Genomic DNA, 16,450 nt, shown 5'->3' on the forward strand with positions numbered 1-16,450 from the left:
TGGGATGGCACTGGCACCCTGGGATGGCACTGACACCCTGGGATGGCACTGACACCCTGGGATGGCACCAGCACCCTGGGATGGCACTGACACCCTGGGATGGCACTGGTGCCCTGGGATGGCACTGGCACCCTGGGATGGCACCAACACCCTGGGATGGCACTGGCTCCCTGGGATGGCACTGGTGCCCTGGGATGGCACTGGCACCCTGGGATGGCACTGACACCCTAGGATGGCACTGACACCCTGGGATGGCACTGGCTCCCTGGGATGGCACCAGCACCCTGGGATGGCACCAGCACCCTGGGATGGCACTGACACCCTGGGATGGCACTGGTGCCCTGGGATGGCACTGACACCCTGGGATGGCACTGACACCCTGGGATGGCACCGGCTCCCTGGGATGGCACTGGCTCCCTGGGATGGCACTGACACCCTGGGATGGCACCAGCACCCTGGGATGGCACTGGCACCCTGGGATGGCACTGACACCCTGGGATGGCACTGGCTCCGTGGGATGGCACTGGCACCCTGGGATGGCACCAGCACCCTGGGATGGCACCGGCACCCTGGGATGGCACTGGCTCCCTGGGATGGCACCGGTACCCTGGGATGGCACTGGTGCCCTGGGATGGTACTGGTGCCCTGGGATGGCACTGACACCCAGGGATGGCTCTGGTGCCCTGGGATGGCACTGACACCCTGGGATGGCACTGACACCCAGGGATGGCACTGACACCCTGGGATGGCACTGACACCCTGGGATGGCGCTGGCACCCTGGGATGGCACCGGTACCCTGGAATGACACTGGCTCCCTGGGATGGCACCAGCACCCTGGGATGGCACTGGCACCCTGGAATGGCACTGGCACCCTGGGATGGCACTGGTGCCCTGGGATGCCACCAGCACCCTGGGTGGCACTGACACCCTGGGATGGCACCGGCACCCTGGGATGGCACTGACACCCAGGGATGGCACTGACACCCTGGGATGGCACTGACACCCTGGGATGGCGCTGGCACCCTGGGATGGCACTGACACCCTGGGATGGCACTGACACCCAGGGATGGCACCAGCCCGTCGCTCGTGCAGCCCTGCTCACCATGTCCTGCTATTCCCCTGGGAGCCAGGGAAAGTATTTGAATATCCTGACTTCAGCATCTTCCTCCCGGGTCAGGAATGAAAGTTTGGACTTTCGAGCACGAACAACCTTTTCTTTCTCTGCCCAATTTCCTGTTTGATCTTCCTGAAGGTCCCGAGGACCCGTCGCTGGAGAGGGGCGAAGGCAGAGCCGTCTCCAGCTGTCAGACAGCTCATTGTCTGCTGCCGAGGGGACGGGCTCACGGGAAATCCTGCCGTGGGGCTGGCTCGGGTCACTGTGGCAGCGCCGCTCGCAGCCCCCAGCACCCGCACGGCGCCGCAGTGCCCCGCTCCTCGGGCTCTAATCTCTCCCGAGCCGCTTCCTCTGCTGCAGGAGAGGTGGCAGACAGGATGTGCCTTTGTGCCTTTGTGCTGCTCCGCCTTCTGGGGGTCTGCGGTGCCCCCCGGCTCCCAAAGCCTCCGTGGCGGATGAGCGGGACCGGAGCGGGTGCCGCGGGTGGGGCAGCACGGCGGCGATGCGGCACCGGGGCAGCCGGGGCTGTTAAGGGTGATCTGGGGTACCCGGGGAGGGCTGTGGCCGTGCGGAGGAGATTCCGGGCTAGGCATGGGACACCAAAGGCTCAGGCTCGTGGCTCTGTCTGGGGCCGGGCAGAGGGAAAGCCTGGGTGACTGTGCAATGTTTGACAGCCTGCAAGTGGCCCAGGCTGGGAAACGCCGGCTTCATGCTGGGAGAGCCAAGCCAGGTCCAGGGTCAGAGGGGCACGCTTCTTGAGCAGAATTTAGTTTTCAGCTCCTTAATTCTCTGTCAAAGTGGGATGTGGCAGAGGGGGCTCCTGACCTGGCTGTGTTTTGGAGAGGAATAGCTGAGGTTTGGGTATGTGTGGCTGAGTAACACTGGGAGAAGAAAACCGGGAAGGAAGGGAAGGAGGGAAACAGCAGAGCTGCATCTGTGGAGATTTATCAGGGAGTCAACGCCGTGTTGATCGTCTGGGAGATGAGCTTGGCACTGCGGAGTTATCAGCCTTATAGCTCATTTCTCCACTAACAAAAGAGTTTCTGGGAGAGAACAGATGGTGTTTGGCTCCTACCACCATCTCTGGTGGTCCAGCAACTTTGCTTTGTAGCTGCTAGAAAAGCAATTTCTGTGATCCCCTTCCCATCCTTGTGGCCGTGCCTGAGCCACAGGGGCTGCTGGCTGTGTCGGGGTATTCGGAGGCATTTTTTGCCTGCTGAGGCCCTGCTGCAGATCCTGCCCAGGTTCAGCTGCAGATCCTGCCCAGGTTCAGCTGGGGAGGAGGATGGAGCTGCTCCATGGGTGTCATACAGGTTTGTGCCTGGGCTCTGGCTGCCCCCAGGGCCACCGCAGCTGTTAGGGCAGGTAACTGAACGTTTGCCAGTGGCTGTTTTCCCCAGAAAGCTGCACACGTCAGCCCTGCTCAAAGAGCAGCAGCAGGGCTGTAAAGCCTATCTCTGGGGCAGGCAAGGCTGGCAGCTCCAGGCACCGGAGCAGTGTCGCCTGCCACAGGTCTGAGCTGGGCAGAACTGGAGCCCTGAATCATCTGTGGGGCACAGACCTGCTCTGTACAGCTCAGAGAGCTTCCCCTTGTGTCCTGGTCCCAGCCAGAGCCACCAGCCCCGGTGCTGCCACTGAGCAGCAGCCTACTGGCAGCCCCTGCTCTGGGGCGTGTTCAGCTCTCGCAGCAATGCCTTCTAGATGTTTCCCCACAATCACAGTTGCAGTCTCCGTGACTGATGCCTTGTTTACTGTCTTTGTTCTCGAGATCTGCCCTTGACTCGCTGTCAGGTGTCAGTGTGCAGGGGCTTCAGGCTGTCTGTTGGGTTATTTATGCAGCAGTTCAGACAAAAAAGAACCAGTTTAGAGCTGCCAGTAGATTTTAGTTCCGTGAGGGAGGGGAGGGAAGAGGAGAGGGGTGATGCTGTGCATACAGCAAGCAATGCAGTTCCTCTGGCAGGGTCTGGCTGAGCAGAAAAGTGCTGATGGTGAACCTAGGCTCCGACAGCTCCCACTGTGGCTCTGAGCCCTCAGTGGTTTGGGGTCGAACCAGAAGCCCAGCCAGCAGTTTGTGCTCTGGAGTTGGTGGCATCTGCCTGGGAGAAGTAAATCCGATTTGACTTTGTGTCTGCCTTGTGGAGAGAATCTGCCCATCACAGGGGTCTGTGTGAGACTGAGGGGGTGGCAGGGTCAGGGGACACACGGGGAGCCCTGCTCTCACCACTCTGATGGGCACAAATAAAATAAAATAAAATAAAATAAAAATAAAATAAAATAAAATAAAATAAAATAAAATAAAATAAAATACAATGTGGTCTGTCAGTAAACAGCGCTGAGTGTGATGTCAGGTCACTGAGGCCTGTGAGCTCATGTCCAGGACCCTCTGTGCAGAAAGCTGAGTCAGTTCCGGCCGTGATGAGCTTTGTGGAAGGAGCACTTTCCAATGCTGTTTAGGGAAATCTTACTGAGAAAGTAAACAGATATCTGACCCCAAAACCCTGCCCCTCTGCAGGCCTCTCTGATCACGGCAGCAGCTGGGGAGGAGGATGCTGGGGCAGCAAAGGGGACCCGCACCCCTTGGGGCAGTGCCAAGGCGCTCCCGGCGCTGTGTTTGGCAGGCATGTGGTAAGCACCAAGTTTCTTGTTTGGCAAATTAATTGGGGAAGAGAAAGGAATAATAGCCTGGCCAAGTGCCCCTGGGCTGGTGGGATGGTGTCCTGACTTGTGGGATGGTGTCCTAACTCTCAGGGATGGTGTCCTGATGTGCCCCATCTGCTCGTGAGCTGTGTCCCACGTCCCCTCAGGCAAATAGTTTCCTCGGGGACTTCTTCCCCCCCCACTCCCGGGGCTGTGGGGCTCCTCTCTGTTGAGGAAGTATCTTTGATCAGTAGAAATTAAACCAGGAAAATATTTTCCATTTGTGTCAGGATAAAAATGGCTCAAGCCGTGCGTGATTGATAGCTGAAAAAATGGGAGCAGCCCCCGTGCCGTTTCGGAAGGCTTCCCACTGTCCTTGCTTACAGTAAACACCGAATATATTTAGCTGCAGAGCCCAGCATGACACAGCCTCCTGCTGCAATAATAGCAGCGCCTTGTCTCTTTTCCTTTTTTTTCTCTTTTCTAAGAAATGGGGTTGACTAGAGCTCCCAGGATGCCGGGTGGTGATTGCCTCACGGGCTCACCGTGCCTCCTGGACACCAGTATCTGTGTTTGCCCTTGTTTGCCGGGTCTGGCGGCTGCGGGCTGTGGTGACTAACTTGGCAAACAGGCGTTCGGGGGCCGGGGCACATCCCCCGTGTGACACCAGTGACGTGCCACCATGCAGGCACTGCTCAAACCCCGCTCCCAGCCTGACTGGGCACCTCGGGCAGCACAGAAATGATGAGACCCTCGTCAGGACCTGCCTGTCTTGTTCCCACCCTTTGCCCCACATTAAGCTATTTTTATTCTAGTGTCAATGTTTGGGTCTCTGGTTTCTTTATTTCCCAACAGCTGTAATAGTGCAATGTTCTACAAACACTGGCCAGACACCAAGGATTTTAGACAAATAAAACCCTTTCCCAAAGGTCACTCTAGGCATCCTTTATCCGATAACAAAGACTTTGCCATCTCCCAGCCCTGTGTCATCCTCTTAGCAGTGGTGGCTTCTCAATCTGTTCCCCAGCCCTCTCCATATTAGGTGTAATTTAGCAGCTCCTCTCTCCTCCCCCATGCTGTAATTAGCACTTTTTGGCTTGAGTCATGGCCTGCAATCATATCTGGCCTGCCGTAGCTCTGCAGAGGCGAGCCCTTCCCCAGGTGCAGATAAGCCTCTGCTTGTGCCAAGCTGCGTGTTCCGAGGGACACGGTGCTCCAGGCACAGCCTCGGGTCTGGGGCAAGTGGCAGCACAGAAAGAAGGTGAAGGCAATTGTTTTCTGTGCTCTCACATCCCTGCCATTGGGAAATCACAGGGCAAATTTGGTTGTTATTAATAAATTGCTCCGAGACCTGTGGCTGAGGTGTGCAGAATGGAGCCCAGCCAGGTGACAAGGAAGTGTCCCCCCAGAAGAGCCCTGGGATGGTCCCTGGTCACAGTGCAGGGACATTTGGGCCACAGGTGTGACAGCACTGGGGACTTGCTGCCTTTCCAAGGTACTGGAAGTGGTTCTGCAGCAGGGCAAAGTCTGGGATGCAGCACTGGGAGCCCGGCAGCCCCTGGGGGCTCCCAGGAATGCAGCAGGTCCAAAGCTCTGCTCCAGCAGCACAAGTGAGGCAGGAGCTGGGGGAGTTGCTCTGAGATAAACTCAGCAGAGAGTGGAGAAAGATGGGGATAGAAATGAGCAATCCTGGCACAGACCAGGAACACGGGGAGAGGAATGGCAGCTGTGGCTCAGACTGGAATTGGCCATGGCTCCAGTGGGACCTTCACGATGTAACAGCAGCCTGGGGACCCTGAGATGGGGCTGCAAACTCCCAGACACTTTAGGGAGGTTGATCATGAATGCGTTTATGGCTTATGAGGGGTTTGTAAGGGAGCCAGGACCCAGATAATGGGGGATTTTAATTACTTGGGTATTGATGGATATAATAAGTGCGCAGCAAACCACAAAGGGAAACCTATGGCTGGAGGGGAGAGTGAGATTGATCTATGCACAGCATGCTAAATCACTTAAATCATTCAGAGCCTCTTCTGGCCCCAGCTCCAGGAGCAGAGCCAAGTCTGATAAATAAGGCCGGAATCGGGAAGTGTCTAGAATCCAAATGTTTGTGTTCCTGTTCGATTTCAAATATTCACGGGGACAAAAGCACCAAAGCACTTGGCTGAGGCTGCCTGGGGGCTGTGGGAATTCCTGGAGGGGGGCTGGCAGCCCAGCACCAGGAAAGCTGCTCAGGAACTTTTGCACAGATTTGTTTCAGTGCTCACCGGGGTGAGCCCTGGGCACGGCAAGGAGGGACCCGGAGGCCAGAGAGATTGAGAATGATGGAAAGTCTGAGCCAACAGTGTGGGTGGGATGACGGGCTGGGCATGGCCCAGGGAGCCTGGCAGGCAGGGCTGGCCACCTCCTGCGGGTTGCTCCCAGGACTGGTGAGGCTCTGTGAGGTTTGGTGCATCGAAGGTGTGCCCAGGTGAGGCCACCTTGGGCGTGCACCAGGCTTCCTTCTCCATCACACAGGCCTGACCATCAGATATCATGGGGAAAATCTCTGCTTAACAAAAGCAAGGAGTCAGGAGTCAGGTGGACACTCCAGTATGTGGCTGGAAGAGCTGTAGGGCTGCTGGGCAGCTCTGAGTAGCAGCTCCACAATGGAAACATGCACCTCAGTGCTGCAGGGACAGGGCCTGGCTCCAGAGATAAGGGAGATTTCTGTGTGGGTGGCACTGATTTGGGGCTGGAGCTGCTGCTCTGGATGTGGACAAGGGCTGTGACATCTCTCCTGTTTTTCCATCCACTCCCTGGCAGGCGTCAGTCCCAGCTGACCCAGCAGATACTGCTGGGCTCAGGGAGTTGGTGCAAAATCCCCTTCTCAGTCATGTGGATCCTGGGCAGCCTGCAAATCCCAGCCTCACTGCAGAGATGTACCTCTGGGAGCTGAGGTCAGGGGGGCAGCACCTCTGAAAGAGCGAGGGGAGCAGCTCTTCTGCTACTTTTCCCTTGCTAAAATACCATTAATTCTATCACCGAGCTGCAGAAGTGGCCTCAACCCTGCCTGTTCCAGTGCTCAGGCTGTCCCAGCAGAGCCTGGACACTGCTGCTCAGGAGGGGAGGTAGCTGTGGCTGGACTCACCCCTCACATTCTGGGGTGTGCAGCGCCTGCCAAAACAAACCCTTCAGGACGGAGCAGGGCCTCAGGTTGGCAGCCTGTGGCAGCACAGTTCCCACTGCTGGGTGCAGCATGGATGCAGCACATGGTTACCCTCAAACACATCGTGCCATTTTTAGGCACAGGCATAAATTATTTAAATGCCACGTGCTTCGAGTCAGAATGCACCTGAGACCTTAGATGTCTGTGTCTTGTGATCAATGTTAGACAGCAGTGGCTTGAAAACAGAGAGGAATCAAAGCTCTCTTGGAGCAGCTGTCCCAGCCTGCCAGGAGAGCACACAGGAGAGGCCTGTGCCTCACTGTGCCTCACTGTCTGGGTACTTCCAGAGTGGCAGGATCCTTACGGAACTCCATTCCAAAGGAGCTGCAGCTGAGTGTCTGTGAGCTGGCTGTGGCAGAGCGCTTGGAAACCACGGAGCCTGTGCTGTGTAGTTTGCTGGCCTGGGAACGCCGTGGGCAGTTTCCTTCTCTGCAGTTTCTTAGGCACCTTCCTCGTTCACCAGAAGAAGGGGAGTGTGCTCTCCAGAGCAGGGAAACCCCTTGGCTCTCCAGAGCCCCTGACATGATCAGCCTCTCTGATTTCCCATCTCCCCTCTTCTCTTCCGAGGTGACACAAATCCATCCTCCTTGCTCCTGAGGACCTGCTCCTGGCCCCGGTGGCATGGGGCAGCGTGTTCGGGGAAGGGAGTTTGCAGAAGGAAGAAAACCCCCCAGCTGGGGGTCCCGTGGCCCTGCCTGGCACCGGCATCGCTGCTCCCAGCGGGGTTTGGGCATTTCCAGCACGTGCAGGGCCAGCCTGCCCCAGCTCCCTCCAGTCCTGGCTGCGTTCCTCATTTAGATGGAGTGATTCTTCCCCCTGGTCCAAGTTTGCTGTTTTCCTGAAATGGTCTGAAATGTAATAGGCCAAGACAATCATCGGGATGAAATATTTCCTACATGAAATATGCAGCAGCTATTCAGAAATGAAGATCAAGTAGAAGGAGGGCTGCCAGGCAAAGATTTAAAGGTGCTGACATGTTCCCGTGGGTTGTTTACTGAAGTCATCTCTGAAGCCCCAGTTTTAGGTCTATATTCAAAAAAAGAGCACAAAATACAATTTAGCAAGAGTTTAATAATTCAAGCTACAGTGTGCTGAGCTTGTTTTTTCCCTTATGGGAACAACATCTCATTTCAAAGGACCTTGACTCTCTTCTGGGAGTGCAGAAGGGGCACTGCCAGGGCTATTTTTGCACCAAGACACTGATTGGGTGTGAATCCTGCCTCTGGTGGCTGTGCCAGCAAAACCTGGGGAGGCAAAACAGAGCCATATGGCCCGATTTCCCTAAAGATGCAAATTCCAAGGAATCTGGGCGTGCTGACTTGCTAGAAAAGGGCAACATAGGCACCTGGCATTATAAAAAAAGCTTTAGCACGGCTCTTGGCACAGGGCTCTGCCCACTGAGCCCAGGTCGGTGGTGCGAGGTGAGCCCGCTCCCGCAGCCGTGGGCTGGGCAGTGACACTCGGGAGGTGGCACCAGCCGGGCAGTGACACTCGGGAGGTGGCACCGGCCGGGCAGTGACACTCGGGAGGTGGCACCGGCCGGGCAGTGACACTCGGGAGGTGGCACCGGCCGGGCAGTGACACTCGGGAGCAGCCGTGGGCTGGGCAGTGACACTCGGGAGGTGGCACCGGCCGGGCAGTGACACACGGGAGGTGGCACCAGCCGGGCAGTGACGCTCGGGAGCAGCCACGCCCAGCACGGGGGCTGCTCGAGGGTCTCACTTCCCCTGCAGCAGTGTCGGACGAGCCTCTCTATTGGGCTGACCCTGGCACCAGGCTGTGTTTTATTCTGCTGCCAGTACCTAGTGAGGATCAGGGGTTTGTCAGAAGTATTTTTCCCATGGAGAAGCCATGTGTCCCCATGCCCCCTACTACAGCACTGTGTTATCACCGAGACTTAAAGTGAAGCCCATGTGACCCCCAGTGTGGCAGCTCTGCCCCTGTGCCATCCTGAGCCCTTAATGACCCAGGAGGGGCAATGGAGTTGGCCATGGAGAGCAACCCCTGTACAACCCCTGTCCCCTGTGCCTCGGTACAGCCTCTTCCCGTGCACACCAGCCTCCTGGACACCCCCCATTTGTCACCGCCTGGATCCCTTCTCTCATCCACACTCCTCTCGCGGCTGGGTTTGAGTGGCTTCAGCATCACTCCCATGACGGGAGAGTTGGTGTTTGTTGGACTTCCCGTGTGGAGTAATCGTGGTCCCTTTGCAGGTGTGGCGGGACAGGAGCCGTGTCCGGGTGCCAGCGGCTGGGGGTCACAGCGGGGAGCTCCTTCTCGCCCTCCGCTGTCCCCCGAACCCCTCCGCCCTGCACCCCCCAATTCCCACCCGTGTCCACCCGGCCATCCCGGCCCCGCTCGGGTCCCCTGCTGCCAAAGGCGGCTTTCTGCCGCCACCTGGTGATGGACACAGGCCCGGCCTCACACATGGGTCAGCAATCGCTGCTTTATTCGTCCGTGCGACCCACCCGTGTCCAGCCGAGCTGCGGCCCCACGCCGGGGTGGAGTGGGGAAGAAGCGGGGCTTGGAAGGACACAGCTCTTCCCTGGGGCCCGGGGATGATGTGCTGGTGCCAGTGCCAGGAGAACACTGCGCCCGTCCCGCTGCCAGGGGAGGATGCTGAGCTCGCTGAGTGCCTGCAGGGGGGAGGCAGCAGCAGCAGCACTGCTCTCTCTCACCAGCCCCGAGCGTGTCCCTCGTGTCCCAGACGTGCACAGGTGGGAAGGCTGCTGCTGATGGGAGGTTTTGGATCTTGGCTTGTGCGTTGCAAACAGACTCCAAAGCCCCGTGGCCTCCTGCGCCCACTTCGGGCAACCCTCGGGGTAGGTCAGGCACTTATCATCCCCTCCCTGGTGGTGTCCCTGATGCTCTTCAGGAAGCTGAAGATGTGGGAGCCGCCGGTCCCTTTAGCCTCCAGGGCAGACGGGGGCTTTCCCGCAGAGGGGCCGGCCCTGGCGCTCGGCTCTGCCCGCCTGGCCTTGGCTTTGGCGGCCGCGGCGGCGATGTACTTGGTGACGATGGTGATGTGGTAGGACCTGAAGTCGGCCAGCGCACACACGCAGCGGTTGAAGGCGGCGCGGAGCCGCGCGGCCCCCGAGGAGAGAACGAGCTGCCGCAGGGACGCGGCGCCGCGGATCTCCTCCACAAAGGCTCTGTGCGGCGGGGGCATGTACTCCCTCATCCTGCGCAGGAAGGCAGCTGCGAGACACCAGCGAAGGAAGGAAGAAGTTGTGGGTGAGTGGATTAACGGCCCCGACCCTCTAGGAGAGAAGCTGGCCTGGAGCTGTGGTGCTGGCACCGTTTGAGGGACCCCTGACAACCTGCACAGCCTCCTCTGCTCTGCCTCCCATTAAGTGAGAAAGAAAACCCATATTAGGTCATATTAGGGCTGGTGCTAACCCTAAAAGGCAGGGTTTAGCCCTGCTCTCAGCCTTTTGGTTTGTTTTTTGGGTTTTTTTTCTCTTTTTTTCTTTTTTTTTTTTTTTTTTTTTTTTTTTGCTAGTAAAGTGGTTTTGCTAATTTCTGGTAAATATTTCTGTTGTGGGCTGGACTAAAGTGGAGCTTGATGAATGGCCTCTCACTGGCATGATGCCTGCACACTCTGCTCCCTCATCTCTCGGCCCATAGAGAGCCTCAGCAAAAAGCTGACATGCAAGAAGCCAAATGTGTGCTTTTGTGAATTTATCATGGTGAGGAAGCACCTGCCAGAGCCACATTTATAACCTTCCTCCCCGGAACTGGGCAGAGCCTGGTCCTCCTGCCCGACAGAGCTGGCACAGTCATGGGAATCGCTCTGGCTCATCTCTTCCCCGGCCCCTCATCTGTTTGGAGAAGGAAAAGCCCGTGGCTCACCACTGTCCTCGCGGTGGCAGATCCCCAGGAGCTCATCAAAGGCGTGCAGGACCGTGCTCTGCGCCGCGCTGCCCCCCGAGAACGCCATGGGCTCCGGGGACACCCCCTCGTAGACGAGCCCGTGCGCCATGGCAGGGTTGTCCTTCCAGCTGAGCAGGAGACACGGCAGTCAGGCAGCGGCCATGGGGCTGGGGACAGGGGCCTGTGAGAAGGGACCTTGGGCTGGCAAGATTGAGCAAAACTTTCCTGGCCCAGCCCACGGATCTCCTCCTCCAGAAGGAGCCATGTCAGCCTTCTTCAAACAGGAGATCAGCTTGGAAATCAGACACTGTGCCAAAGCACACAGTGAGGCCATGGGGGTGAGGAGAAATCCTTAATCTTCCTTTGCCAGAAGAGCGTTCTCTGGGCTCTCCATGCCCTGGTGAGCACCCCGTGGCACGGTGCTGGGACACATTGCCCTGCCTGGCTGCACCTCCTGCTCCAGCTCAGGAAGGTTTCTGCAAGCAGAGCTGCGAGAGGGGAGGGGGCACTTGTCTGGGCAACAGTGGCACTTTACATCAATTCCTTGAATGTCAGTGGCCGTTTGGAGAAGCAGGTAGTCACCCAAACACTCCTTTGAGCCCCTGAAGTTTGGATTTTCCTTTGTTCTTGTTATTCAAGGTGATGTCTTTTTAAAGGCATTTAAAAGCAAAATAGAGGTCAGGCCAGCCTGCCTCTATTTATCTCTGCAGATAACAAGGCAAGGATGGGATTTCCTCCCTCTGAAGCTGCTGGTCCTGGGCAGGTCAGGAGCCAGCACTGCCGGTGCCTCCCACACACACCCTGGGCTCAGACCCTGTCAGCCCCCCTTGTGCCGAAATGGAGAAGTGCTCACACCCAAATGGAGACAGAAGTTAGGATTTCAGGGAGGTGAAGTGCCTGGCACAAAAATATCTGTTGGCCTTTAGCAGAATGCACCATTCCATGAGGCTTTCGGTGCTGGCTGCAGTGTCTGTTGGGCTACAGGAACAGATTTTACACAAACTGCAGAGATTCATTATCAGATACCAGAATATTTTTAGTTCTCCCAGGATTGTATTTATAGTAACCTCTACTAGTGGGAAGTTCTTATAAGCAGAAGGGAATTTAAAAGGCATGTTTTCCCAAGCTGATGACCATGGAGACAAGGTCAGCTTGGATAAAAGATGAGAGAAACTTAATCACGATACATGGAGCGTTTTACTTGGGAATGCTGAGATAAGATGGAGAGAAATAAAAATAGAATCCCCCAGAGAAGCCTGGGACCTAGTGTCTGCAGATGCTGCAGCCCCACAGGGGTGCTGAGGGATGGTGAAGGCGCCGTGCTGGGCTCCTGGGCTGTGGTTCTGCCTTGCCCAAATGGCATTTGCATTATTGGGGGGGGATTTTCTTTTTTTTGAACTGACAGAATTGTAACAGCAGCAGCAAGAGGATTGTTACACATGTTTCCTGAACACGCAGTGGGAAGAGCCTCTGCTCAGCTTTGCAGCTTTGTGTACACAGTGTGGAAGGAAAGAGAAATTCCTCTTCTCCTGTCAAAACTGTTCAGCCAAGAGCAGGAAAGATTCATTTGTGCACAATTCTGGCTGTTGGGGCTGCCAGGGCTGAGCTGAAGTGTGGGATGGAGAGAAGCTGGAGGGAGGCAGACCCCAGCCCCTGGCCACAGTCCATGCCCGACTGATCCAGTGCCTAGGAATTCCTGAATGCCAGATCATAATGCTCTAGGGAGCATCACTGCCAGGCACAATGCTGGTCCCTACCCTGCCCTGGGGAACTTCACATCCCATCTGGGCTGCCCCTTCCCTGCACATTCCCAGCTGCCCCCAGCCCCGGGAGCTGCCAGCACAGCGGCTCTGAAGGGAAACAGGCTCCACTTACCCAGAGAGAAAGATCCGGATCACAGAGTAGAATACTTCTGGATCCACATAGTCTAGGAGGAAGTCAATCAGGTCAGAGGTGATGGGCACTTACAGCAGCGTGTGTCATGAGCTGCAGCATGCACAGGCACCAGCTGCTCTCACCGTGCATCCGCCTCAGCGCCTCACTCATGGCCTCGATGGCCCCTGCCAGCTCCTCCAGGGCTCTGTACAGGGTCTCCTCATCACACTGCACCACGGCACCAAGGGCCCGGGTGATTGCCTGCGGGAGGAGGAGGGAGAGCACCACGTCACAAAGGGGTAGGATGTGTGTGTACAGTGGCTCTGGACATTTGCTGCCACCCATGGCTGCTCTGCCGCTTCCCCAGCCCGGGTTCAGGGGACAGGAACACCTTGTGGGTGCACCTCGGGCACTTTACAGTGCAGGCAAGCAAAGAGCCCCAACACACGGCGGTACCCACCTTAATGCCAGGCACAGCTGCCTTCTCAACAAGCAGGGTGACAAGGATGAAGCCCCGCAGGCTCTCTCCCCCAGGCAGTGTGATGATCGTGTCCAGGTTCCTGCACAAAGGGGCCGAGGAGGGGGACCCACTGAGCCCTTGGAACAAAACCATCCCAGACTCCAGAGCCTCTTATCCGCCCCCGCAGAGAGGAGCTGGCACAGAGTGAACGGGGAGCAGGACTGCTCTGGTTTAGGAGCCCTGCCATCCCCCCCGTGCCCTCCCCATGGCCCATGGCCAGTGGCCTGTGCAGCCAGAGCAGCCAGCGGCTCTGCCGCAGTCCCTTTGCTGTAGTCGCAGTGGCACTCGTGTGACAAATACAACACACATCAAGAGAGGCGCAGCCCAAGCGGTGCTACAGAGCTGAGCCAATCCAAACAAAACCAGCATCGTTAGAAAATAAATGAGCAGTAACTACTTACTCAATTTCCAGAGGCCTGAAGGCATTTCATGGCCAACAAATGCACAAGAAAAGGAGAGAGAGAGAGAGAGAGAGATTATAAATTGTTCCAGTAACAGTCCATGCTCTGCAGGGAATAGAGGAGCTGATCCCAGGGGCTGCTCCCAGAGACACCCATGTCCCCACAGAGTTCCTGTGTCCACACCCATGAGGCCAACCCCAGCAAAGGCAGGATTCAAGGGGCTTTGGCAGAACAGGAGCAGTTTGGGAACAGTCTGTCCCTGACACCTGCTCATCACTGCTGCCCAACCGCAGGAAGACCCGCACTTGCTCCGCTGGCATTTGCCTCTTTACCCGTTGGGGTCCTTCCTCCTCCAGTTGGCCAGCACAAAGTCTGCGTGGCTGAGGATGGGCGGGAGGCCCAGGGCCTGCGACACCTCCCAGTAGGGGACAGCGAGGTTTCGGGGCAGGACCTGAGTGTCACAAAGCACAGGGGAAGGCAGGGATGTGGTCAGGCTGTGGAAAGGTGCCTGTCTGCAGGCAGCAGCCAGGCAGGAGGGGGCACGCTCCTGCTGCAGCCACAGGAAAGGGGCTTTGCTCCCATGGGGAAAGTTCTAAGGGAGCAGCATCAGCTCCCAGACCCCAAGGAGCAGGCGAGCCTGCTTTACCTTGCCTTTACCTGCACGGTGCCCTCCTCGCCCTCCTGCCAGACGTAGCCCATGGTGATGAAGCTGAGCACCAGGTGTGCCAAGTGCAGCTCCTCACGTCCTCGGAGGTGCTGGGTGCTCAGCTGCGGCATCTGCCAGGGAAACCCTTGGGAGCAAGGAGCAGATCCAGCAATGCCAAGGCCCCTGTGGTGGAGGGGCTGCCCCGCCAGCCAGGGGGAACCCTCCTAGTTCTTCTGCCCTGCCTTTATGCCTCCCTTCCCACCCATTCTGCAGGATTTGTTCTTGCTGCACTGTTACTGGTTTGTGAGCAGCGACAGTAATCCATGGGGTTTTCCTCAAAAAGGAGTCCCTCCTCCTGGTGCCGGGATGCCCATGGGAGCAGCTGATCCCAAAAGGGTCGAGCCTGACAGGAAGCTGATGGGGCACCTGTGCTCCTTTGGCAGGGAGCGTGGCTGGGATGAGACATGGTTCTTGTGACACCTAGAGGGGCCCTGCTCCAGCCCTTGCTGGCTGCTGAGCGCTTGGCTCTGGTGCAGGAGTTATTTCTGTGCCAAAGTTAAGACTTTGCTGTCGCCTGGTGTCAGTCCTGGCTCAGCACACATCTGTGCTGCTGGGCTGCTTTTGCAGGTTTTACAGACGCTGCTGTGTCAGACCAAGGCTTGAGGGAGCTCTGGAGGCAGGAAGGAGAACGCCATACCTGGTGAACGCGCGAGCGGAGCCGATGGCTGGTGATCAGCTGGGGCAGCTCACGGGCCATGTCCATCCAGGGGCCGTAGGGCGCCGGCAGCTCTGTCTTGGTGCAGAGAGGCAGAGGGAGGGCTGTGGACGTGCCCAGGCTCCCAGCACCCACCCAGCCCCTGTCTTGGTGCAGAGAGGCAGAGGGAGGGCTGTGGACGTGCCCAGGCTCCCAGCACCCACCCAGCCCCGCACACCACTGCCGATGGCTTGTGTCTGGTTCCCGCTGCTATAAGGTGGTCACAAACTAATGGATGGTGAACACGATCTGTCTGTCCCCACCCACTCCCACCGTGGAGCCAGGCCAGTGATAAATAGCCCCACTTTGGGCACAGGACACCTGCCCTTCTTGTGCTCCCCAAAATCCCATAGCACCACAGCCAGTGTGTAAATGGCAGAGCTCCTTCACCTCTCCTCTGTGCTGCTTGCTGCAGCTGCTTTCATCATTTTAAAGGGTAGGGGTTTGTCCTATGAAACTGCCCGTGCCAGAATAGCACCTGCCTTCCTCATTGTTCTCTGTAAAGTGTCACAGCAAAATGCTAAATCAAAGCTCCCCCCGAAACCTGCTCGCCAACCCCTCCATTTTCCTGTCTGCCTCCTGTGGCATGCGGAGGGGGAGGCACAGCCAGCTCCTACCAGAGGATCGGGAAGCAGGAAGCCAAACTCCTCGGAGACTTGAAAGCTGGCCAGTGCCAGGGGCAGCGGGGGCTCCTCCGTGTCATCGCTGGCCTCCATTGCTGGACGCTGGCTGTCGGACGTGCTCTGGCCTGGCCACCCCGCTGGCCGTGTGTGCTGAGCCAGCACCAGCACCTTGTCCTGGGGTCGGGCCTGGCTGCCCAATGGCCAGAGGGTCCGAGCAAACACGGCTAAAGGTTGCTGATAAGGCTTTGTCTGGAGAAACATTAAACTCTGTCCCCACGGGGTGGGCATCCACCCATGGGAAAGCCTTGGGCGACCTGTCTCTGGGGCAGCAGGTCTGTGAGCTGACTCCTCCCAGGACTGCCCTGAAGGGCTGCCGTGGGGTGGGAGGTGGCCCGGGGCAGCAGCTCAGGCAGGAGCCAGCCTCCCAGCCTGGCCGTGGTTCGTGCTGGCACCTGGCCAGAGATGCACAAACACAGGTGGATGCTGCTGCTTTCCCCATGGTGCTGGGGTCACTGGGGCTGCCGGTGGGGTCAGCAGGATGCTCTGAGCAGGGCCTTCCCAAAGAGCAGCTTTCTGGGGGAAAATCAGCCCTGAGAGTGCTGCCTGTGCAGACAGGGGCTGGGGCTGGAGGCACTGTGAGTGCGTGGGAAGGGAAGGGCCAGGGTACCACAGCAGGTCCGACATCCCCGTGGGGTGCAGGTCCAAGCCCTGGGGTACAAACAGCAGGACTGACATCCCCTTGGGGTGCAGGTCCAAGCCCTGGGGTACAAACAGCAGGACTGACATCCCCGTGGGGTG

General features: G+C 57.7%; 1 protein-coding gene across 1 annotated transcript; it reads right to left on the bottom strand.

Moving 5' to 3' along the window:
* Positions 1-9,388: 9,388 nt before the first annotated feature.
* LOC128801014 (indoleamine 2,3-dioxygenase 2-like) lies at positions 9,389-15,858 on the bottom strand. The gene is made up of 10 exons (XM_053966617.1): positions 15,647-15,858; positions 14,973-15,068; positions 14,287-14,406; positions 13,962-14,080; positions 13,630-13,644; positions 13,169-13,268; positions 12,852-12,969; positions 12,709-12,760; positions 10,813-10,961; positions 9,389-10,158 (listed from the first exon to the last, which is right to left on the bottom strand). The coding sequence occupies exons 1-10, from the start codon at positions 15,743-15,745 to the stop codon at positions 9,788-9,790; spliced, it is 1,239 nt and encodes a 412-aa protein (XP_053822592.1). The 5' UTR covers positions 15,746-15,858; the 3' UTR covers positions 9,389-9,787.
* Positions 15,859-16,450: the final 592 nt, after the last annotated feature.

Source organism: Vidua chalybeata, chromosome 28 (genome assembly GCF_026979565.1).
Source record: "Vidua chalybeata isolate OUT-0048 chromosome 28, bVidCha1 merged haplotype, whole genome shotgun sequence".
Lineage (NCBI taxonomy): Eukaryota > Metazoa > Chordata > Aves > Passeriformes > Viduidae > Vidua > Vidua chalybeata.

Coding starts and splice junctions, on each gene's coding strand:
- LOC128801014 (XM_053966617.1), bottom strand. CDS start 15,745: ATGGAGGCCAGCGATGACACGGAGGAGCCCCCGCTGCCCCTGGCACTG. Junction 14,407..14,972: donor TCCGCTCGCGCGTTCACCAG/GTATGGCGTTCT, acceptor TTTCCCTGGCAG/ATGCCGCAGCTGAGCACCCA. Junction 10,962..12,708: donor ATCCGGATCTTTCTCTCTGG/GTAAGTGGAGCC, acceptor TCTCCTGCTCAG/CTGGAAGGACAACCCTGCCA.